Source organism: Zophobas morio, unplaced genomic scaffold (assembly GCF_036711695.1).
Source record: "Zophobas morio isolate AGI-343-1 ecotype UQ-CSIRO unplaced genomic scaffold, CSIRO_AGI_Zmor_V1 ptg000021l, whole genome shotgun sequence".
NCBI classification, from domain to species: Eukaryota; Metazoa; Arthropoda; class Insecta; order Coleoptera; family Tenebrionidae; genus Zophobas; species Zophobas morio.
The window spans coordinates 22463317-22486050 of NW_026972126.1; the positions used below are offsets into that span (position 1 = coordinate 22463317).

General features: G+C 34.8%; 3 protein-coding genes across 10 annotated transcripts; 1 reads left to right on the plus strand and 2 right to left on the minus strand.

The window, feature by feature from the left end:
• The first annotated feature begins 2307 nt into the window (after positions 1–2307).
• LOC135133044 (uncharacterized) lies at positions 2308–13570 on the plus strand. Its single transcript, XM_064061287.1, has 6 exons — positions 2308–2555; positions 12212–12361; positions 12410–12570; positions 12656–12761; positions 12809–13221; positions 13273–13570. Exons 1-6 carry the CDS (start codon positions 2420–2422, stop codon positions 13474–13476), a joined length of 1170 nt encoding a protein of 389 aa, XP_063917357.1. The 5' UTR covers positions 2308–2419; the 3' UTR covers positions 13477–13570.
• On the minus strand, positions 13503–20915 carry LOC135133041 (proton-coupled folate transporter). 8 transcript variants are annotated; one of them, XM_064061281.1, is made up of 7 exons: positions 20713–20915; positions 20324–20401; positions 15072–15305; positions 14132–15020; positions 14001–14084; positions 13779–13935; positions 13503–13727 (listed from the first exon to the last, which is right to left on the minus strand). In XM_064061281.1, exons 2-7 carry the CDS (start codon positions 20351–20353, stop codon positions 13628–13630), a joined length of 1494 nt encoding a protein of 497 aa, XP_063917351.1. In that variant the 5' UTR covers positions 20354–20401; positions 20713–20915; the 3' UTR covers positions 13503–13627. The 8 variants fall into 8 exon arrangements, with proteins under 8 accessions (XP_063917351.1, XP_063917349.1, XP_063917353.1 ...); XM_064061279.1 differs by lacking the exon at positions 20713–20915 and adding an exon at positions 20584–20706; XM_064061283.1 differs by lacking the exons at positions 20324–20401; positions 20713–20915 and adding exons at positions 20052–20130; positions 20186–20277.
• Positions 20916–20999: 84 nt separating this feature from the next.
• LOC135133043 (26S proteasome non-ATPase regulatory subunit 12) lies at positions 21000–22706 on the minus strand. The gene is made up of 3 exons (XM_064061286.1): positions 22607–22706; positions 21420–22471; positions 21000–21370 (listed from the first exon to the last, which is right to left on the minus strand). The coding sequence occupies exons 2-3, from the start codon at positions 22454–22456 to the stop codon at positions 21052–21054; spliced, it is 1356 nt and encodes a 451-aa protein (XP_063917356.1). The 5' UTR covers positions 22457–22471; positions 22607–22706; the 3' UTR covers positions 21000–21051.
• Positions 22707–22734: the final 28 nt, after the last annotated feature.

A 22734-nucleotide genomic window follows, 5' to 3' on the forward strand; every position in this document is an offset into this window, starting at 1 on the left:
GACATAAAAAGTGGCACAAAAACGTGTCAAAAAAGGCCAACAAAAGAATGCGACAAAAGAGAAAAAAAAAACTACAAAAAAAGACGACAAAAAGTTGTACAAAAAATACAACTGAAAAAGGGAATAAAAAATGACTAAAAAAGGTGAATAAAGTAACAATAACAAATGAAGAGAGACAACAACAAACAAAATGATTAAAAGAAATCGAGATGAAAGACGTTTAAAAGACGCAATATTAAAGTGAAAAAAGCAATTATGTAAAAAAAGGGCCATTTTTTTTAATAAAAGGTGGAAAAAAAGTCTTAATAAGGTGAAAAAACTATAAAAAAAGAAGAAAGACAACAACAAAAAAAAGTTATTAAAAGTAACCGATAAAAGGTCTTTTAAAAAAGGACAAAAACCCGATCAAAATGTGACAAAAGAGGAGCAAAAAACAATAAAACGTGCCAAAAATATTAACAAAAAAGGCCCCAAAAAACGTCCACAAAAAGGTGACAAAAGAAACCCACAGAAATTACCATAAGAAAAAGGTCAAAAAAGCGCCAAAAAAGGTGACTAAAAAAAATTCGACAAAAAAAAGAGTAACAAAAAAGTAACTGAAAGAAATCGACAAAAACCGCGATAAAAAGTGACAAAAATCACTTAAAAAGACAACCGAAAATGGTCACAAAAAATACGTTAAAGGAGAACCACAAAAATATGGGACAAGAATAAGACAAGACATGAAAAAGAGATAAAAAAGACGATAAACAAATGTAACAACAAAAAAGACTATAAAAAAGGGAACAAAAAACACGATAAAAAAAGCCAATAAAAAAAGGATGACAGCAAAAAATACAACCGAAGAGGACCACATAATAATAAACATAAGGCGAAAAAATCGACAAAATATGTGAAAGGCGATTTAAAAAATTCCACCGAATAGGACAAAAATAAAACTACAAAAAACAGGATTAACAAACAACCAAAAAAACGTCAAAATATGTAACATAAAAAGGAAGAAAAATAAAGGTGACTAAAAGAAAACGAGAAACAATAGCGGTAGGAAAAGTGACACAAAAAATACAACAAAATAATGCAGCAACAAGAAGGCTAAAAAAAGGCACAAAAAAAATCCACGACAAATGCTAAAAAAAACTAAAAAATAACGAAAATGTATTAAGAAAAGAGGCAAAACCACCATAAAAAGTAACAAAAAAAAGCAAAAAAGCTGAGAAAAGTCATATTTTAGATAGGCTCCAGCAAAATTTTGGAACGACATCAAGTTTCTGGAACGGATAAACAAAAATTTTGATTAGCGATTTACTATCATCACCTCAAAATATTTGATTTCAGAGCAATCGGTTTCATAGTTGAAGTGTAAAATTTTTATAATTTTAAATTTTTGTAAAGGATGAAGTAATAACCGTGTGTACCTATGTATAGAAGACGCATATTATTTTGTAAAATTTGACTAGAGTTCACTTTGCAAAATTTTGAAGTGGCGTCACTAGTTTGTAGTGGGGATGATCAAACAAATTTTGGTTTGCACTTTACCATCAGCACGATATTTACTAAAATGACTACAAAATGTCATAATAATTAATCCACTAGCTTACACCCGGGAAGTAAAAAAGGATTTTATTATCAAGTTACTTGAAAACCAAAAATAACTGACCAGAAGAAGTAGAAGAACACTACTAGAAAAGAATAAAAAAACATTCAGTTCATTGACACATTCTTTGATGTTTTTTAAAATAATGTTTTCAGCTTTTAGTTGGGGATAAATATATCAAGTGTGACACGTACAGTGTAACACTGATTATTACGTAACCATGTTGTCAGAATGTCAAGGAGTATTACAGAAACATCATGCTGCATCATATGTGACATTTCTTAATTAATGTAAAAATCTCTCAAAATTGAACGACAAAAATTTTTCAGCAGTTTTCTGTATAACTGACCATTGCTGTAAACCCGCGATTGGCGCTTCTCCGTGCCGAGTCCGGCCCTGTCCTCATAAATTTCCCTCGCGTGTTGCGAAATCTCGCCTGCACCCTAACGCATGTTCGGTTTCCTGTCCGCGACGAATTTAGGTAGAGGTCAGCTCTGCCTGCGGCAATTAACAAAACCCATAAAAACTAAATGTCAATTAAATCATTAACCCATCATGGAAACCTCCGGCCGGCGATCCGTCACCATCCAGCACGACACAAAAACACTTTTCTTTAATTTCTCCCTTTCTACCAGGCTTCTTCTAGGCGGAAATTCCGCGCAAGTTCAAGTTTATGCAACAAGAACAGTATTATGCTAACCCGGTGACCCACATTATCTGCAAAGAAGATGAGAGAGACTACTGTTAGTCTGCCGTGCACATGTCGAACAATTGAAACGCGGAATTTGTTCTGCTTAATTAAGTGCGTTTGTGCGTAAAGCCATAATGAGGAAAGTGCTGGAGTGCTTTCTTCTGGTTTTGGATTTTGCGGTGTCGGCGCCCAAGCTGCCGAATTTCGATATATGGAGAGAAAAGAACGCGCTGGCCGAGAGTCCGGCCAACGTTTCAAGGCTTCCAAGAGGTGGGTTCTGGTTGGAGTTGTTATTTATTTGTGACAGCGTTGCCGAAGGCATAAAAGGGTCTGTATTTGCATTAATTACTATTGTTGTTGTTATTGTTTCGTAAATTTGGCTATATTAGGGCTAAAAATAAACTCTCTGAAGTGGTTTTTGTTTCTGAAGAAAAAAGCTCCCAATGGAAAGTGCTACTTTTTGTACTTTCACTACAAAGGCTTTTTGTGCACCTTTTTTATGTTTTATGAACTTTTTAACGAACCTGATCGATAAGAAGCGTATTTATAGCACTACGACAGCATAGCGGGGACTGAAACCAATTTTGGTCCAAAATTTATCATATTTAACAACAATGATAAGTGTCAATTACAAGCAACAAAAATCAACAAAAATGTGGAAATTATAAACATCTGGTTTTGTGATGATACAGTTTTTTGGAGCGTAGAGATAATTAGAAAACAAGTCGGTCATACATTACTGTTTTTAACAATTTTTTGGGCTGACGTCATCGGGTTTCTCGGAGGGAATGATCAATGACTTAATTTAACGTTATGTAATTTATAACTGATTGCTCAATTTTGTAGTTTAGATTTACTTTGACGTTCTAAGAAATATTATATAACTTCACCAAAATTTGTCTATACAAAATGGTGTTAATTTCAGGCTTTCCCCACGTTTCATAACTCCCTGGGTATGGAAAATTAGGTCCCTTATTTCCATAAATTTTAGAAAATTATGTGCTTCGTTTATTAGACCACCCTTATTTTTTTGTATCTTTGTCTAGATTTTAGGAAAAAATTAACGTTGTAGAACAAGATTTTTCAATTTAACTTGAAATGTTTGAGGTTATCGGAAAGGTGGCAAATCGCCAATAAAAGTGTTTTGTTTATCTACTTCAAAAGCTTGATGACGTCATTTTAAAAGTTTGCTGGATAAATCCTATCTCAAATGGCTTATCGGTGTATTTATATTTGTCTCGGTTTCGATCATTTTTTTTGTCGATTTTTTCTCACCTTTTTGTTTGGTCCCCTTTTTCCGTCGGTTTTTTTTGTCAGCTTTTTTTGTTACTTTTTTTCCTCATTTTTTATGTTTTTTAGTCGCCTTTAAAAAAGAACGAGCAAAGCAAAAAAAGGCAACAAAAAAGCGACTAACGTGTAAAAGATCGTCTTTTTGTTGTTTTTTATAGTCGACGCTCTTTTTATCACATATTTTTGTGGCTTTTTTATCGTCTTTTTTTAGGTCACTTTTTGTTGACTTTTTTTGTGTCGGCTTTCGTTGGCTTTTGGTCACTTTTTTTGTCAAATTTCGTTTGTCTCATCCGTTTTTGACGTCTTTTTTGCTACCTTTTTTGTCCCATTTTTATCACCCATTTTGTGGACTCTTTTGTCGCCTCTAAAAAGAAACAAGAATAACAAAAAGAGAATACAAAAAAGTATCTAAGGATACCAAAAAAATCACCTTTTTGTTGTCTCACTTTTTTGTCCGCCTTTTCGTCTTATTTTTTGCTGCTTTTTGTGTTAATCTCCTTTTTCATTGTCTTTTTTTGTTGACTCTTTTTAACTCAAGTTTGTCTTTTTTTTTGTCTTTGCCTTAATTTTTTTTGTCACCTTTTTTTGTTGTTTTTTCTTCATTTTTGTGGTTTGTTTAGTCGTCTTTAAAAAAGAACAAGAAAAGCAAAAACAAGGGGACAAAAAAGTGACTAAAGTATAAAAAGTCATCTTTTTGCTGCTTCTTTTGGTTCTACTGTCGACTTTCTTTCTTTTTGTAGCCTTTTTTGTCGTCTTTTTTAACTCACTTTTTTCTTGCCCTTTTTCTATTGTATTTTTTGTTGTCTTTCTTTTTTTCTGTCAGTTTTTGACCTCTTTTTTTTGTCTAATTTTTTTGTGTTTCTTTTGTCCCCTTTTTTTTGTTGCTTTTTTTTGTGGGTTTTTAGTAGCCTTTAAAAAAAGAAAAGCAAAAAAGTAACCAAAGTGTAAAAAGTCACCTTTTTGTTATCAATTTTGTTCCAGTTGTTGACTTTCTTTTTGTATCATTTTTTGTGCTTTTTTCGTCTTATTTTTTGCTGCTTTTTGTATTTCCTTTCTGTTAGTCGCCTTTTTCTTGTCTTCTTTTCTCGTCTTTTTAGTCAACTATTTGTCTTTTTTGTTGACTTTTTCTGTATCGGTTTTGTCTTCTTTTTTGCCTTTATCTTATCTTTTTTGTCTTATTTTTGTCTCTTTTTTTGTTGTTTTCTTTTCTCATTTTTGTGTTTGTTTAATCGCCTTTAAAAAATAACAAGGACAACAAAAAAAGTAGGAAAAAGTGACTGAAGTATAAAAAGTCATCGTTTTGTTGCTTTTTTGATTCTTTTATTGACTTTCTTTGTGTCACATATTTTTGTGGCCTTTTTTGTCGTCTTTTTCAAGTCACTTTTTTTATTGTATTTTTTTTGTCTTTCTTTTATCTGTCAGTTTTTACCCTCTTTTTTTTGTCTATTTTTTTTTGTGTGAAGAACAAAAAAAGACGCCAAAAAGGTGACTAAGGAGACGAAAAAGTTTTTCTTACCATTTTTGTTCCATTTGTTGACTTTCTTCTTGTCTACTTTTTCGTCTTTTTTGTCATCTTTTTGTCGCCTTTTTCATTGTCTTTTTTGTTGACTTTTTTGTCTCGAGTTTGTCTTCTTTTTCGTCTTTGCCTTAATTTTTTTTGTCACATTTTTTTTGTTGTTTTTTCTCGTTTTTGTGGTTTGTTTAGTCGTCTTTAAAAAAGAACAAGAAAAGCAAAAACAAGGGGACAAAAAAGTGACTAAAGTATGGAAAGTCATCTTTTTGTTGCTTTTTTTGGTTCTTCTGTCGACTTTCTTTCTGTCACATATTTTTGTAGCCTTTTTTGTCGTCTTTTTTAAGTCACTTTTTTCTTGCCCTTTTTTTATTGTATTTTTTGTTGTCTTTCTTTTTTCTGTCAGTTTTTGACCTCTTTTTTTTGTCTATTTTTTTTGCGTTTCTTTTGTCCCCTTTTTTTCTCATTTTTGTGGGTTTTTAGTAGCCTTTAAAAAAAGAAAAGCAAAAAAGTGACCAAAGTGTAAAAAGTCACCTTTTTGTTATCAATTTTGTTCCAGTTGTTGACTTTCTTTTTGTCTCATTTTTTGTCCTTTTTTCGTCTTATTTTTTGCTGCTTTTTGCATTTCCTTTCTGTTAGTCGCCTTTTTCTTGTCTTCTTTTCTCGTCTTTTTAGTCAACTTTTTGTCTTTTTTGTTGACTTTTTCTGTATCGGTTTTGTCTTCTTTTTTGCCTTTACCTTATCTTTTTTGTCTTATTTTTGTCTCTTTTTTTTGTTGTTTTCTTTTCTCATTTTTGTGTTTGTTTAATCGCCTTTAAAAAACAACAAGGAAAACAAAAAAAGTAGGAAAAAGTGACTGAAGTATAAAAAGTCATCGTTTTGTTGCTTTTTTGATTCTTTTGTTGACTTTCTTTGTGTCACATATTTTTGTGACCTTTTTTGTCGTCTTTTTTAAGTCACTTTTTTTATTGTATTTTTGTTGTCTTTCTTTTATCTGTCAGTTTTTGCCCTCTTTTTTTTGTCTATTTTTTTGTGTGAAGAACAAAAAAAGACGCCAAAAAGGTGACTAAGGAGACGAAAATAGTAGATTGTTTTATTAGGATTAAAAGTGCCATTTTTTGCGACGAGCAAATTTTGCATTTGCGAGGCGGAGCGAAGCGAAGCCGAGCGGATGCAAAATTGCGAGTCAAAAACTGACTTTTAATCCGAATGAAACATACTACTTTTTCGCCAGCCAAAAAGTAAATCTCAAAAAAATTTTAACTTTTTAAGGCTAGGATTAAAAAAAAATTAATGCTAGGATTAAAAAGGCAAAAATGACGTTGTTACTTTAGTAACGCAACTTTTTTTTACTCTCACAAAAACGTCAAGTTTTCCGTCCAAAATTGACGTTAAAAGTGACATCTTTTAAGACGGCTGGCGAAAATAGTATATTATTAGCCAAGGTTGCAGAGCCAAGCATTCTAGACCGAGCGCAAATTAGAACCCGAGACGCGCAGCGTCGAGGGCTCTAAGTGCGAGGTCTAGAAATGGCTTTGCAACCGTGGTTAATATACTATTTTTTCACTAGTAGAAACCATAAGACAATAAACTGAAAAATAAACGTTCAATTTTTTGACGCAACGTGATTTTGTTTTGATTTCTAATCAAACTTGATCTAAATCTTCAACACAAAGAAAACCGTTTATACTTGTCGCTGAGTTAATCATTTTATTTCTACCGTCTACCAACTACCATGCGTATACTCAAGTAATGTTTGTAGCACACATTTGTTCATTTTTTAAGAAATAATCACATCAAACATTGCGTACATAACCTCAATTTTTCTTTTTGAACCCGTGGTAGCAAAAGTTGAATTTGCTACCACTAAATGAGTCGACATTTGCATGCGTCCAGGCTGCTAGTGAAAAAAGTTTTTCTTACCATTTTTGTTCCATTTGTTGACTTTCTTCTTGTCTACTTTTTCGTCTTTTTAGTCATCTTTTTGACGCCTTTTTTCAATGTCTTTTTGTTGACTTTTTTGTCTCGAGTTTGTCTTCATTTTCGTCTTTGCCTTAATTTTTTTTTGTCACCTTTTTTGTTGCTTTTTCTCATTTTTGTGGTTTGTTTAGTCGTCTTTAAAAAAGAACAAGTAAAGCAAAAAAAGGCGACAAAAAAATTATTAAAGTACCTATCTAATAACTAATGAGTCATCTTTTTGTGGCTTTTTTTGGTTCTTCTGTCGACTTTCTTTCTGTCACATATTTTTATAGCCTTTTTTTGTCGTCTTTTTTAAGTCACCTTTTTCTTCCCCTTTTTTTATTGTATTTTTTATTGTCTTTGGTTTTTCTGTCAATTTGTGACCTCTTTTTTTGTCTGTTTCTTTTGTGCCCTTCCGATATTTTTTAGTGATCATTTTGTCGCTTTTTTTTTCGTTTTGGCTCTGTTCTTGTATTTTTTTCTTTTCTCAATTTTTTTTTATGTCTTTTTGTTACCCTTCGTTTTTGTCTAGGTTTTTCTATTCCTTTTTGTCTGTCATTTCTTGTAGCCTTTTTTGTCGTCCTTTGACCGTTTTTTGTATGTTTTTGTCGACTTTCTTTTTTGTGTTGGTTGTTGTCGTTTTTTTGTCACTTATTTGTATTGTCTCTTTTTGGTCAAGTTTTTTGGTCGAATTTGTCTTATCCGTTTTTGTCGTATTTTTTTGTTAACTTTCTCCTTTTTTGTCTTATTTATATCACCCATTTTGTGGATTCTTTTCTCGCCTTTAAAAAGAAACAAGAATAAAAAGATGACCAAGGAGACTAAAAAGTCACTTTTTGTCCATTTGTTGACTTTCTTTTTTCTCACTTTTGTCCTCTTTTTCCTCTTATTTTTTGTTGCTTTTTAGGTTTCCTTTCTGTTAGCCGTCTTTTTTTCTCCTTTTTTCGTCGCTTTGGTTATCATTTTGTCACTTTTTTCATTGTTTTTTTTATTGACTTTTTTCTGTCTCGGTTGTCTTTGCCTTATCTTTTTTTTTTATCTTATTTTTGTCACCTTTTTTTGTTGCTTTTTTTCTCATTTTGTGAGTTTTTAGTAGCCTTTAAAAAAAGAAAAGCAAAAAAGTGACCAAAGTGTAAAAAGTCACCTTTTTGTTATCAATTTTGTTCCAGTTGTTGACTTTCTTTTTGTCTCATTTTTTGTCCTTTTTTCGTTTTATTTTTTGCTGATTTTTGTATTTCCTTTCTGTTAGTCGCCTTTTTCTTGTCTTCTTTTCTCGTCATTTTAGTCAACTTTTTGTCTTTTTTGTTGACTTTTTCTGTATCGGTTTTGTCTTCTTTTTTGCCTTTACCTTATCTTTTTTGTCTTATTTTTGTCTCCTTTTTTTTGTTGTTTTCTTTTCTCATTTTTGTGGTTTGTTTAATCGCCTTTAAAAAATAACAAGGAAAACAAAAAAAGTAGGAAAAAATGACTGAAGTTATCGTTTTGTTGCTTTTTTGATTCTTTTGTTGACTTTCTTTGTGTCACATATTTTTCTGGCCTTTTTTGTCGTCTTTTTTAAGTCACTTTTTTTATTGTATTTTTGTTGTCTTTCTTTTATCTGTCAGTTTTTGCCCTCTTTTTTTTGTCTATTTTTTTTTTGTGTGAAGAACAAAAAAAAGACGCCAAAAAGGTGACTAAGGAGACGAAAAAGTTTTTCTTACCATTTTTGTTCCATTTGTTGACATCTTTTTGTCGCCTTTTTCATTGTCTTTTTTGTTGACTTTTTTGTCTCGAGTTTGTCTTCATTTTCGTCTTTGCCTTAATTTTTTTTTGTCACCTTTTTTGTTGTTTTTTCTCATTTTTGTGGTTTGTTTAGCCGTCTTTAAAAAAGATCAAGAAAAACAAAAGCAAGGGGACAAAAAAGTGACCAAAGTATAAAAAGTCATCTTTTTGTTGCTTTTTTTGGTTCTTCTGTCGACTTTCTTTCTGTCACATATTTTTGTAGCCTTTTTTGTCGTCTTTTTTAAGTCACTTTTTTCTTACCTTTTTTTTATTGTATTTTTTGTTGTCTTTCTTTTTTCTGTCAGTTTTTGACCTCTTTTTTTTTGTGTTTCTTTTGTCCCTTTTTTTTGCATTTTGGCTCTGTTCTTGTATTTTTTTCTTTTCTCACATTTTTTTTATGTCTTTTTTGTTGCCTTTCGTTTTTGTCTATGTTTTTCTATTATTTTTTGTCATCCTTATGACCGTTTTTTGTGTTTTTTTGTGTCGGTTGTTTTTTTTTGTCACTTATTGTATCGTCTTTTTTTGGTCAAATTTTTTGGTCGAATTACGTTTGTCTTATCCGTTTTTGTCGTCTTTTTTATTACCTTTCTCCTTTTTTGTCTCATTTATATCACCCATTTTGTGGACTCTTGTCGCCTTTAAAAAAAAACAAGAACAAAAAAAAAAGGCGATAAAAAGGTGACCAAGGGGACTAAAAAGTCACTTTTTGTCCATTTTTTTCTATTTGTTGCCTTTCTTTTTTCTCATTTTTGTCCTCTTTTTCGTCTTATTTTCTGCTGCTTTTTATGTTTTCTTTCTGTTAATCGTCTTTTTTTGTCACCTTTTTCATTGTCTTTTTTACTGACTTTTTTCTGTCTCGGTTTTGTCTTCTTTTTTGTCTTTGCTTTATCTTTTTTTTTGTCTTACTTTTGGCACTTTTTTTTTGTTGCTTTTTTCTCATTTTTGTGGGTTTTTTAGTAGCCTTTAAAAAAAGAAAAGCAAAAAGTAATCAAAGTGTAAAAAGTCACCTTTTTGTTACCAATTTTGTTCCAGTAGTTGATTTTCTTTTTGTCTCATTTTTTGTTTTTTTTTTCGTCTTATTTTTTGCTGCTTTTGTATTTCCTTTCTGCATGTTAGTCGCATTTTTCTTGTCTTCTTTTTTCGTCTTTTTAATAATCTTTTTGTCGCCTTTTTCATTGTCTTTTTTGTTGATTTTTTCTGTCTCGGATTTGTCTTCCTTTTTGTCTTTATCTTATTTTTTTGTCTTATTTTTGTCAGTTTTTTTGTTGTTTTTTCTCATTTTTGTGGTTTGTTTAATCGCCTTTAAAAAATAACAGGAAAATAAAAAAAAGTGAAAAAAAAAAGTGACTGAAGTATAAAAAGTCATCGTTTTGTTGCTTTTTTTGGTTCTTTTGTCGACTTTCTTTGTGTCACATATTTTTGTGGCCTTTTCTATCGTCTTTTCAACTGACTTTTTTCTTGCCTTTTTTATTGTATTTTTGTCGATTTTCTTTTTGTGTCGGTTTTAGTCGTTTTTTATCGCTTATTCGTTTGATTTTTTTTAGTCAAATTTTTTGTCGAATTTCGCTTGTCTCATCCGTTTTTGTCGTCTTTTCTTACCTTTTTCCTCTTTTGTTACATTTTTATCACCCATTTTGTGTACACTTTTGTCGCCTTTAAAAAAAAACAAGAAAAACAAAAAAGACTTTTTGTTATCATTTTTGATCCATTTGTGACTTTCTTCTTGTCTCACTTTTCGTCATCTTCTTCGTTTTATTTTTTGCTGCTTTTTGTGTTTCTTTGTCTTTTTTGTTGACTTTTTTTCTGTCTCGGTTTTGTCTTCTTTTCTGTCTTTGCATTATCTTTTTTTTGTCTTATTTTTGTCATCTTTTTTTGTTGTTTTTTTGCTCATTTTTTGTGGGTTTTTTAATCGTCTTTAAAAAAAAAACAAGAAAATCAAAAAAAAGGCGACAGAAAAGTGACCAAAGTGTAAAAAGTCATTTTTGTTGTTTTTTTTTCTTCTTTTGTCGACTGTCTTTTTGTTATATATTTTTTGTGGCCTTTTATGTCGTCTTTTTTAAGTTACTTTTTTGTTGCCTTTTTTAATGTATTTTTTGTTGACTTTCTTTTTTCTGTCAATTTTTGTATGTTTTTTGTCCCATTTTCATCGCTTTTTTGGTGGACTTTTTTTGTTCTATTTGCTATTTTCTTTTTGTCTCAGTTTTTGTCCTCATTTTTGTCTAATTTTTTTGTGGCTTTTTTGTTCCCTTTGATATTCTTTAGTGATTTTTATCGCTTTTTTTATTTTTTTTTGTTGTCTTCTTTTGTATAGCCTGTTTTATTTTTTTACTTTTTTTTTATTGACTTCTCTGTTTTCGTCATCTTTTTTTGTCCCTTATTTTTATCGACACTCTTTCATATCGGTTTTTGTCTTTTGTTTCACTTTTTTGTCGCGTTTTTGTTCAGTCACTTTTTTCCCTTTTTATCGTCTTTTTTGGCAACCTTTTATTCGATCTTCTTCGGTCTCAATTGTTTTTTGTCGCCTTTTTATATACCTATAAGAGTTATTAAAAAAAAAAAAAACGTAAGCGACATTATTTTTCTTTATTGAAAAAACCAGACATACAATACGGGTTGTGCCTCACAAACGAGGGAAGTTCGGTTCAAATAACTTTATAAATATAATCAAATTCTCAATCATAGTTTTTACGACTTGCAAAAAAACATGTTTCTTTTTCATTTGATAAAATCTATTTTATACAGTCCACTGTTATTTTTTAATCCACGCAGAGGATTATCGTTACCAAAATATTCTCTACCTCATACATAATACATACTGTGCGATCGAAAAAAATGTGATTCAAAGTAGACCAAGAAAACAATTCCTAGAATGCCATCAATAATGACTAACGAGACTTTCTAAACAAACCTAATTCCAAGCTCTCTGCAGCCAAAACGACCGCACCCTCCTTATAAAGTACGCAGTCCTTTGTTTTCAGTAAGCAACAATCATTTTTATAAACGAGAAACGTGCCTTAAGCGACCGGTGATGCCAACTTAAGGGATGCTTCACAGCCTCCTCCAACTCATTTTATTTTCGCACGGTCCACTTGTCCACTTTTGCAACGCTAAAAGCATGGGACACATTTTAGCGCAGTTGAAGAAATTTGACATTTCGTACAACATCGAGCACAATCTGCAAAGAAAGTGTTACTCGAGCAGATGTAATCGAAATCCATTTAACATCGAATTATCTTTTTGTTTGCATCACATCAAATTACATATCGCGTTTCATAATTTCGCACACTTTCCACCTACTTTAATAACACAGTAAGAACCTAATAAACCAGACAAACAGAGGCGGTTAATCGAGCCGAAAATTAATTTGTTTTTTATAATAAATTGCGATTTTTTTTTTTCAATTTAGTTCTCAATTTCTTTCCTGTGCCGGTCGAAGAAGAATGCCTGTCAAACGATGGTCGAAGAAAAGGCATTTGTATGAATGCCTACGAATGTCGAATTGAAAGTGGCACTTCTCACGGTCCTTGCGCCCTAGGATTTGGAGTATGCTGTGTATGTGAGTTTGACGTTTTTGCGAAATTACACAATAATGATTCAAATTTAGTCACAGCGACGTGTAACGAAGAAATTCACAACAACATCACTTATTTCGTGAATCCAGACTTTCCAGATTTGTCGAAAAACATGGACTCGTGTACACTAAGTGTCAAGAAAATCGACCCCGAGATATCCCAGTTGCGTCTGGATTTTATTCACTTCAATTTGGTGAGTCGTTTTAGTCGAAATTTCAAAAGTGGCGCCAAAACTTGTGACGTCAGCACACTTTTATGTCTACTTTTTTGAAACCCAGGGACAACCCAACCGAAAGACCGGCGTTTGCGAAGACGACATTTTCGTTCTTAGTGGTGGCGAAACCCGCGAGTTGCGACTTTGTGGTCTTAATAGTGGCCAACATGGTAATAATTTTTAGTGTCTCAAACCCTCCTAAAACTTCCAGTTGTAGCCTACTTCGACGTGGAAGACATTGACACTTCGGTTTCCATTGAAATGAAGCTGAACAGACGCGCAGTGTCCAGGCTGTGGGAGGTCAGAGTCATCCAGGTACCTTTCACCCAACGGGCCCCTGCTGGGTGTTTACAGTACCATATGGGAGTCACCGGGACCATCCAGACCATGAACTTCGCCGACAACGGGCGCCACCTAGCCGACCAAGACTACAACATTTGCATGCGACAGGAGGAGGAGATGTGCAGTATAGCGTACGAGCCGTGCCACGAGAACTCCTTCCGAATATCGCCGAACAACAACGAAACGATTAGTGAGGACGTGGGGTCAGGAGATGGCGCTGAACCCAGGAATATGGATGATTGTTCGGACAGAATCGTGCTACCGTGTGACTCGGAAGATTTATTAATGGTATTGAACGATTTTTAGGTGGGTGTAATGTATATTTTTGTGGTGTTGTAGCCCAGTGATGTTGGTCCGGGAACCTGCGACTTGATTCACTGTGGGGAGTCTCTTTGTCCGTCTGGGGAAACCCCCTGTAGGATTGAAAGCAGCGTCACTCCGTTTACCATTGGCGTCCATTTTGGGTCTAGTGCGAGAGAGGCGCCACCTGACGACAATCTCGGGATGTGTTTGACGTATGAGCAGCTGCCATGTAATGTGTGATGATTGTACATAGGTTAAGTCAAAACTAGTCATTATTTATTTATTTTTCATAGAAACGTAAGTAAATAAAATGGAATGTAATTTCCGTCTTTAATACTACATTTTTCTAAACTTTACTAAATTGCCTAGAGGTGGAGCTGCGGTCGCAATACTACTCGGAGGGAGGGTCCTCTTGCTTACTTAAACATTCGGCTTTTGCGTCTTCGTCTTCGTGAATTAAGTATTTGTCTTTTGCTTTTACGTGGATAAATCTGTAATGACAGTAATGACAGTTGGTGTTTGGTAAAAATTCCCTAACTTACAAAACTAGGAGGAATACGGTCATTTGAGTCGCCATTGTTACGTAAAAGATGGCGTTGGGGTTGGTGTGGATGGTGGCGTTGTAGACTTTGCTGTACATTGTCCCGGAGACAAGGGGGATGGCGTTGTCGGCTACCGCCAGAACCGCGAGTGTTTTGCCTGAAAAATTGTTCATGATGACAAACCCCGCCCACGCGCTTTTGATTGGTGCACTCTAGACCCACCTTTTTCCGACGTCGCTACCAACTTCGAAACCATCGACCGAATCACTGGAGCCACAATGGGACCAATAGCGGCGAAAACACCCCCTGAAAATAAAAAAAAAATACCCAAACGTCACACTACCCACCCATACCTAAATAGAAAACCCATGGGTCTGCAGCAGTCGCATAAAAAATGCGTCCCACAGAATGCGCCAGTGCCCCAATCATAATAATAACAGTGTCCCGCCACCCCAAAACCCGACTCATCAACGGTATTGCCAACAGAAGAAAAACGTCCTGAATTGCCGACTGCACGGTCCGAAAATCACTAAACTCGTTAAACTGCCATTTAAAAACTAAATTCACGTACAAATAACTCATGTCTTTTTCGTCCCTTTGGAACGTATAAAACGCCATCATGAGAATTAAAATCAACAAATACGACCTACGGTTGTGACGTCGTGGTTTGAACAACGTAACCGCGGTAGTCACAACATGGTTATAGTCGAAAAAATCTGTAAAGAGATTGGAAGCTTCAGACAACGGTTTTTGGCGGGCACTCGTGCGCCAATCTAACCTCAAAAACGTGTAAATAATCGCAAGAACTAACAACGACACGTTGATAGCGAACATGACCGCGTATGATTTATTCACGACTTGGTTGAACAAAACCTTCCCGAGGGCCACTCCCGTGGGCATCGTCGCTAAATAACAAACCTCTAACAATGTAACTCTCATAGTTCTATTTTTTTGCGACGTTATATCGACTAAGTATGTGAAGGCGGCGGCGAAAATCGCGACGTCGGCGCCCGTGAAAGCCATAGGGAGAGTGGCGGTGTACACCACGTATTCCAAAGGCCAGTCGTTTTGGCTGGCGTTCACTACAATCATGGCTGAGTAGTAGAGTTTGCCGATGAGACCGATGAGGAGCGGCAGTTTGCGGCCTCTTTTGTCGGACCAGGCCCCCATGAATAAAGCTAGAATGATGGGGCCCCCGTGGCCGGCCACGTCGTTCCATAAATGGAAGTCTGATACAGTAATCTAAAACGTGTTGTTCGTTTTGTGTGTCACTAAAACACGGATTTGTCTCACCTGCACTTGCTTGTTCAAGTCTTCGTACTCTTTAGCTGTTAGGTTGTCGCAAACGGTTTCGTTTAAGCCGTGGTTTACACGACACGCTTTGTTTACGAAGAAGGCTTGTTCCACTACCGTGGTGGTCATGAAGGCCATCATGTACAGCACCATGGTGGGCTCCACGGTTATCAGCTTGAGGTAATAGAGGAGGGTTTTTCGGGGGCGAGGGGGCTGCCATGGTTCGGGAGGCATCTATATGTAGTGATTGAAAAGTATAAATTGGGGCATATTTTTAGATGTTACACAATAGTTCAAGACGATTGCACTATGCAACAAAAAGTGAGGTTATAGCGAAATTACCGGCAATTTTTCGTGCTTTGAGACAACTGATCGGCACATTTGGACAAACGGGCAGTAAAAAACGACTTACGGAAGCTGCGCTTTTGTTATTTTTGTTATTGTGGTCGGTTTTATAAAGCACATGTTTTGAGAGCGGAATTTTGAATTTTATCTACTGGGGAGGACTTTAGAACTACTGATGACAGACAGGTTTTCGTTTTGTTAAGTCTGTAGTGGATGTTTAAGCTGTAAAATTTTTCTTTTGTTATAAATTATAACAGTGAGGCGTTTTATTAATGTGTTTATTTTCTTTATTTAATTTTGAGAAGCTTTGAAACTGAACTACCACCCCGCGCGCAAATAACCTACTTTTCTAATATGTGTAGGGGAGACTGGACACCGCAATGGGATTGAGATTGAGAAAAAACAAAATAGTGGGTCACCCTGTATATGTTACCAACATGGTTCTCATTTAAAGAGGAAACTGATTATCATGAAATTGTATCCACTCCTGAATGTTTCATTCAAAAATTTATGTTAAAGTTTTCACAAATCAGAGAAGATAAAACTAATCCAAAGGCTTAAAATATCTCTTGGTGAATAGCATTTCCTTTAAAATATTTCAATTGCCCTCTTATATTATAACCAAGTTACACTGATGATTGCATAATTTTTTTTTCAAGATCATCCGGTATACATATTTTAAGTTTCTTGTTGTCGACACAAGTCTACACATATTAAGAAAAAAAAAAGGCAAAATGTAGCCCCGCCCACCCGCCCTATCTCAATTGTGATGATTTTTTTTATTCGTCGTGAGCCAAGAGGGCGGAGTTCAACTGCAAAATCCTTATTTCTCTACAAGAAATTAAAAACATGTTTTTGAGTATCGTATCGAAAAAATAAAGACAAAGATTAGATTAGCCGCCCCAATCTCAATTCTCAAATGTGACGAATTTTTCATTGGTTGTCAGATCGAGAGGCGGAGCTTAATTGTAAGATCCATATTTGTTTAGAATTTACCATTTTAAACATGTTTTAAGTTTCTTGTTCTGAAAATACGACTACGTATATTAAGAAAAAAAGGACAATATAAGCCCCGCCCACCTGCCCCATCTCAATTGTGATGATTTTATTTTAATTGTCGAGAGCCAAAGAAGCGGAATTTAATTGAAAAATCCTTATTATTTCTCTACAAGAAATTACCACGAAAGATATGTTTTTGAGTATCAGGTTATTCAAAGAATATTATGTACATATATTAAGAGAAAATTAAAGCCAAAGATTAAGCCCCACCCATACCTGCCCTGATCTAAATAGTAATGAAGTTTTCATTCGTCGCCAGACCTTGGAGCGGAGCCTAATTGCAAAATCCATATTTCTTAACAAAAATTTACCATTTTAATCGTGTTTTAGACTTGTAAGAATAAAAAACATCGGAAACGAGATGGGGTGGGTTTATATTTGAGCTTCTTTTTTTCTTAATGCACATAGTAGTCTTTCAACACGATACTCAAAAACATGTTTTTAGTTTCTTGTAAAGAAATAAGTATTTTGCAGTTAAGCTCCGCCCCCTTGGTTCACGGCGAATAAAAACATCATCACAATTGAGGTAGGGTGGGTGGGCGGGCTTACGTTTTGCCTTGTTTCTTAATATACGTACTCGTCTTTTCAGAACAAGAAACTTAAAACATGTTTAATATGGTAAATTCTTGTAGACAAATATGGATCTTGCAATTTAGCCCCGCCCCTTGATCTAACAACGAATGAAAAATTTATCAGAATTGAGACAGGGCGGGTGGGCGGGGCTTATATTTGGCCCATTTTTTCTTAATATACGAAGTCTTCTTGTACCAACAAGGAACTGACAATTTATGTTTAACTGCCCTGTTGTTAAAAGAAAACTATATAAATATGAAAAAAATAAGTATTTTGCAGTTAAGCTCCGGCCCCTTGGTTGATGGCGAATAAAAAAAATCATCACAATTGAGATAGGGCGGGTGGGCGGGCTTAAATTTTGCCTTTTTGTTTTAATATGTGTAGACTTTTTTATTCTCTTCAATCTTCTTAAAATGTGAAATTTGTATAAGGAAATATCGATTTTGCATTTAGGTTCCGCCCCTTGGTCTGACAACGAATGAAAAATTCATCACGATTCAGATCGAGACGAATGGGTGGAGCTTCTCATTTGGGTTTCTTTTTTAATTAATACGGTTAGTTTTCTTTGTATAACACGATTACTTAAGAACATATTTCACATGGTAATTTCTCGTTGAAAAATAAGGATTTTACAATTAAGCTTCACCCCCCGGCTTATGAATCATCAGAATTGCGATAGGGCGGGTGGGCGGGGCTTATATTTTGCCTTGTTTCTTAATATACGTACTCGTGTTTTCAGAACAAGAAACTTAAAACATGTTTAATATGGTAAATTCTTGTGGACAAATATGGATCTTGCAATTAAGCCCCGCCCCTCGATCTGAAAATGAATGAAAAATTCATCACAATTGAGAACTTGAATAAAAAAAATCACCAGAATTGAGACAGGGCGGGTGGGCGGGGCTTATATTTGGTCCATTTTTTCTTAATATACGAAGTCTTCTTGTACCAACAAGAAAATGACAATTTATGTTTAACGGTCTTGTTGTTAAAAGAAAACTCTATATAAATATGAAAAAAATAAGTATTTTGCAGTTAAGCTCCGGCCCCTTGGTTGATGGCGAATAAAAAAAATCATCACAATTGAGACAGGGCGGGTGGGCGGGCTTAAATTTTGCCTTTTTGTTTGAATATGCGTAGAGTTTTTTTATTCTTTTCAATCTTCTTAAAATAGGAAATTTGTAGTTATAAGGAAATATCGATTTTGCATTTAGGCTCCGCCCCTTAGTCTGACAACGAATGAAAAATTCATCACGAATCAGATCGAGGCGAATGGGTGGAGCTTCTCATTTGGTTTTCTTTTTTAATTAATACAGTTAGTGTTCTTTGTATAACACGATTAGTCAATTACTTAAGAACATATTTCACATGGTAATTTCTCGTTGAACAATTAAGCTCCGCCTTCCGGCTTACGAATCATTAGAATTACGATAGAGCGGGGCTTATATTTTGTACCTTTTTTTTCTTAATCTACATAGCCATTATTTCACAACAAGAAACTTAAAAGGAAATGTGGATTTTGTAATTATGGGGCGGAGCCTAATTGCAAAATCGATATTTCCTTATACAATTTTTTTATTTTAAGCATGTTTTAAGTTTCATGTTGTGAAAAGAAGTCTACACATATTAAAACAAAAAGACAAAAAAGTAAGCCCGCCCACCCGCCCTGTCTCAATTGTGGTATTTTTTTTATTCACTGTGAACCAAGGGGGCTGAGCTTAACTGCAAAATACGTATTTCTTTACAAGAAATTAAAAACATGTTTTTGAGTATCATGTTGTTCAAAGAATATTGTGTATATTAAGAAAAAAAGCGAAGATATAAACCCCGCCCACCCACCCCATCTCAATTGCAATGTTTTTTTTTATTCCTAGAAACTTGAAACACGTTTAAAATGGTAAATTTTTGTTAAGAAATAGGAATTTTGCATTTAAGTGCCGCCCTCTTGTCTAACGACGAATAAAAAAATTCATTACAATTGAGACAGGGTGGGTGGGCGGGCTTACTTTTTTGCCTTTTTGATTTAATATGTGCAGACCTCTTTGTTCATTTCACAGCATGAAACTTAAAGTATGATTAAACACGACTGAGATCGAGACGAATGGGTAGAGCTCTCTCGGTTTTATTTTTTGATTAATACATTTAGTTTTCTTTGTATAACACGATTACGACGAATAAAATAAAACATAAGAATTTAGATAGGGCGGGGCTTATATTTTGTCTTTTTTTTTTCTTAATATACATAGCCATCTTTTTACAACAAGAAACTTAAAACATGGTTAAAATAGTACATTTTTGCAAGGAAATATGGATTTTGCAATTATGGGGCGGAGCCTAATCGCAAAATCGATATTTCCTTATATAAATTTCCCATTTTAAGATGTTTTAAGTTTCATGTTGTGAAAAGAAGTCTACACATATTAAAACAAACAGGCAAAATGTAAGCCCGCCCACCCGCCCTATCTCAAATGTAATGATTTTTTTTTATTCTTAGAAACTTAAAACACATTTAAAATGGTAATTTTTTTAAATGAAATATGAATTTTGCAATGAAGCCCCGCCCCTCGATCTGACGAATTTTTTTTTTTTTCTTAATATGTGTAGATTTATTTCGACAACAATGCTACTTTTCTTTTACAACCCCTTTAAACATGACAAAAGTTGAACATCAAAGTTACTATCAACGGCAACTTTAACGTCAACAGCAAGTTTATAAATCCCACTTGAGCTTTTTGAAGGATTAACTAATCTTATTCCTGAGACACCAAGATCACACGATAACAGTTTAACAAATTACGGGAGGTCTGACAACCGTGTATCCTCAAACTAACGTCAGTCTAGAAGTTAAATTGTCCTAGTCTCCCCTATTATTGTACTTTAAAAACCGATAGATCAATCACGTAATAATAATACAAATTGCGTTTATTATTATTATTAGCGTAATACTATAACATTATATCGTAAATACAGCACATACAATCAAAAATCACGTCTAGTGCTTACCGTTCTCTTTCATCACACAAACACGAGTGGAATGTTCAACACATTATTAAATATATTATATCCATAATGCTATCGCATTCTAAAAAAATGACTAATTTGCATAATTCAGGCGATATAATAAGAAGAACAAATACCCAGCCAGGTTGCATGAATAATCACTTTTGCGGTTTTTATTTACAAAAAATAATTAAATAATGGGTTTGAAATAATGGAAATATGATTAGTGTCTAAAGGCAAACAATCACAATGACATACAACACGCAATCACATACCGGTTCTACAATATTTTCAGTCGATGCCATTTTACGGCCGTCAGATCGCTAAAAAGCCTTCAGAGGAATTCAGCTCAACTAAAAACGGCGAAGAATAATTAGTGACTTGCAGAACGAGGTAACTGGTTTTGTTGAGGCAGTTTACGTTATGCTGTGACCGTGTGACGCGCATGTTACATCTTTTTTGGAAACAAGTGACAATCACATGATTTAGAACAATAAAAATTGTCTGTTCAATGGTAAACATGTTTGTATCTTACCATTCCCTCTTTATCAGTAAATCTTTCCTAAAGCAACAAAGTATTTTTTGAGTGTCAATTACTCACAACTAATTGGAGTAAACTTGAACCACTTATCACTCTAGATACACAAAATGCAAATATTTTAACCTTTCTCCACCATTGTTCTCCTTAATCGCCGCAATTACTGTCTTACAACTATAATATAAATTCGACTCAACACACTATCAGCAGCCACCATGACCTTTAACATCGAAATTCGACACACTGCGTCTCAATAAATAAAGGTTAACCCAGACAAATCCATTATCACAATAGCGATTTTATCAATTAAATCTTCACACTTGTTTCTGTAATGAGCACAAACAGATTAAGTTATCTTTTAATTAGCACCAAAGAAGCGCTCCGCGTGCCCAACCAACGAACTAAAACCCAACTCAATTTCATAGACTATATTAACCAAGCACAATTACAAAACTTATTGCTATATTAAGCACTAGCTTGGAGGTGCTTGTGCACGCACTCCTCCTTATTAATCAAGTGAGTAGTTTTATTAACTAGTTGCATCAACGACGACAAATCGTGCGCCCAATCGTTGAGAACATCGCTCGGATCTTTGCTTTGTTGAAAATGAACTACTCCGGACGGTCGGTCTGTTTTCGCCTGCACGCTTTTGCTGACCACCATTTGGGACAAAAACTCCTCGGTCTCGCCAGCGGACAAATCCAGGAGCTCCGCCATCCTCTGGATTTTGATTCTCGTGTAGTACTTAGCCATAACGCGAATGTTGTGTTCGACGACGCGATTCCTGAAACATACACACTGTATATTTTGTTCAAAACAAAAAAACAACCCACTTTAGGTCGTTCCAGCGCTTCTTAGCTTGTTCATTTCCGCTAAAAACCGGCGTCGACTTTAATTCTTTTTCGTAAATTTCGCAAAGCCCAGACCATTTCATTAATTCAGACGTAGTAAACAACTTCAAGAGTTGTTTGTACATGGGGATTTCTTCCAAAACTTTGTCTTGCAACACCCTGTGGGTTAAGTCTGACTGTTCGTTATCGTGGGGGGCTAAAACTAGATAGAGAACTACAGCGCGTGCGGCTGCTTGTCGTTCCAAAGGCTCTGATTGTATACTGGGTGTATTTAAAACCGCCCTGTAGTGTTTACAAGTGGCCAAATACGATCCCTCGTGCTGATCCAGCTCCATCATAAGCCTGTAATACTTCAATTTCAAGTCTTGAGTGCCTTCATCATCGAAAAATTTCGTGTTAATCTTCTTCGAGATGATTTGCGTTCGTATGTAGTCCTGTTTCGCCAAACATAACCTCATTTGTTCCAAAATTAGTTCAACTTTTTCGCGCTTTTCCATGGAACCGTACGTCTCCACTTGAAGCTCTTGAATGATATTCGCCGCCTCTGACATGTCTCCTTCTTCCTCACGAATTTTGGCTAGTTTGTGTGTCAACCGGGCTCTTTCTACTTCCACGTAGATTTTCCCTTCGGTGACTTGTCTCAAAGTGTCGATTAGTTTAATCATGGTGTCTTTATCAGGGGTTTGATCCACGTAGGTGCAACACTCCTGCACCATTTTAGCCACGGCTTGCTTCAGCTGAGATCTTCGTTTAGTTAGAAGCACGATGTGTTCGTTGAGAGCCGCCCAGTTTTTAGCTTCTCTGCAAATCTGCACTATCGCCACTAGGACGCGCCCGGTGGAGACCATGTCAGCCCCCGTCCGCGTTTGCTTTTCTAGGGCCAGGAGTTGGTCAAGAGCGTCATGGAGTTTCCCGGATTTCGCCAGTTTTTGGCACTCGGGGATTTTCTCGTCGCACGTCGAGCTATAGTCGACTTCCATCTTGACGATTTTCCCCGAGTCGGTGGCTATGTTCTCCATTTTTGCCAAATTTTACTAAAACACATTTTTTGCATTATCACAAACATAACCTCAAAAGTGTTTTTGTGAAATGGTTACAAGTAAAGGCAAGTTTGCGCAATTTGGTGACTTAAATAGCAACATTTAGGTGAAGCGTGTGCGAATACTTACATTTACTGTATTTAACTGAGTTATTTTAGCACAGATCACAATAATCGCCAGTCATCAACAACAAAGCTCTTTTTTTGACAAGTGACAAGTATGACACAAGCACGGTTGGTACTAGTGTTCCATAAAAA

What these genes read in the sequence shown, in the direction of transcription:
- LOC135133043 (XM_064061286.1), bottom strand. Translation starts at nt 22,456, where the DNA reads ATGGAGAACATAGCCACCGACTCGGGGAAAATCGTCAAGATGGAAGTC. An exon ending in AAGCGCTGGAACGACCTAAA is followed by an intron (nt 21,371 to 21,419) that starts GTGGGTTGTTTT and finishes TGTATGTTTCAG; the next exon opens with GAATCGCGTCGTCGAACACA.
- LOC135133044 (XM_064061287.1), top strand. Translation starts at nt 2,420, where the DNA reads ATGAGGAAAGTGCTGGAGTGCTTTCTTCTGGTTTTGGATTTTGCGGTG. An exon ending in CGTTTCAAGGCTTCCAAGAG is followed by an intron (nt 2,556 to 12,211) that starts GTGGGTTCTGGT and finishes TTTTCAATTTAG; the next exon opens with TTCTCAATTTCTTTCCTGTG. An exon ending in ATTTGGAGTATGCTGTGTAT is followed by an intron (nt 12,362 to 12,409) that starts GTGAGTTTGACG and finishes ATTCAAATTTAG; the next exon opens with TCACAGCGACGTGTAACGAA.
- LOC135133041 (XM_064061278.1), bottom strand. Translation starts at nt 15,452, where the DNA reads ATGTGCCGATCAGTTGTCTCAAAGCACGAAAAATTGCCG. An exon ending in CCCATGGGTTTTCTATTTAG is followed by an intron (nt 14,085 to 14,131) that starts GTATGGGTGGGT and finishes TTTTATTTTCAG; the next exon opens with GGGGTGTTTTCGCCGCTATT. An exon ending in GGTAGCGACGTCGGAAAAAG is followed by an intron (nt 13,936 to 14,000) that starts GTGGGTCTAGAG and finishes ACAATTTTTCAG; the next exon opens with GCAAAACACTCGCGGTTCTG.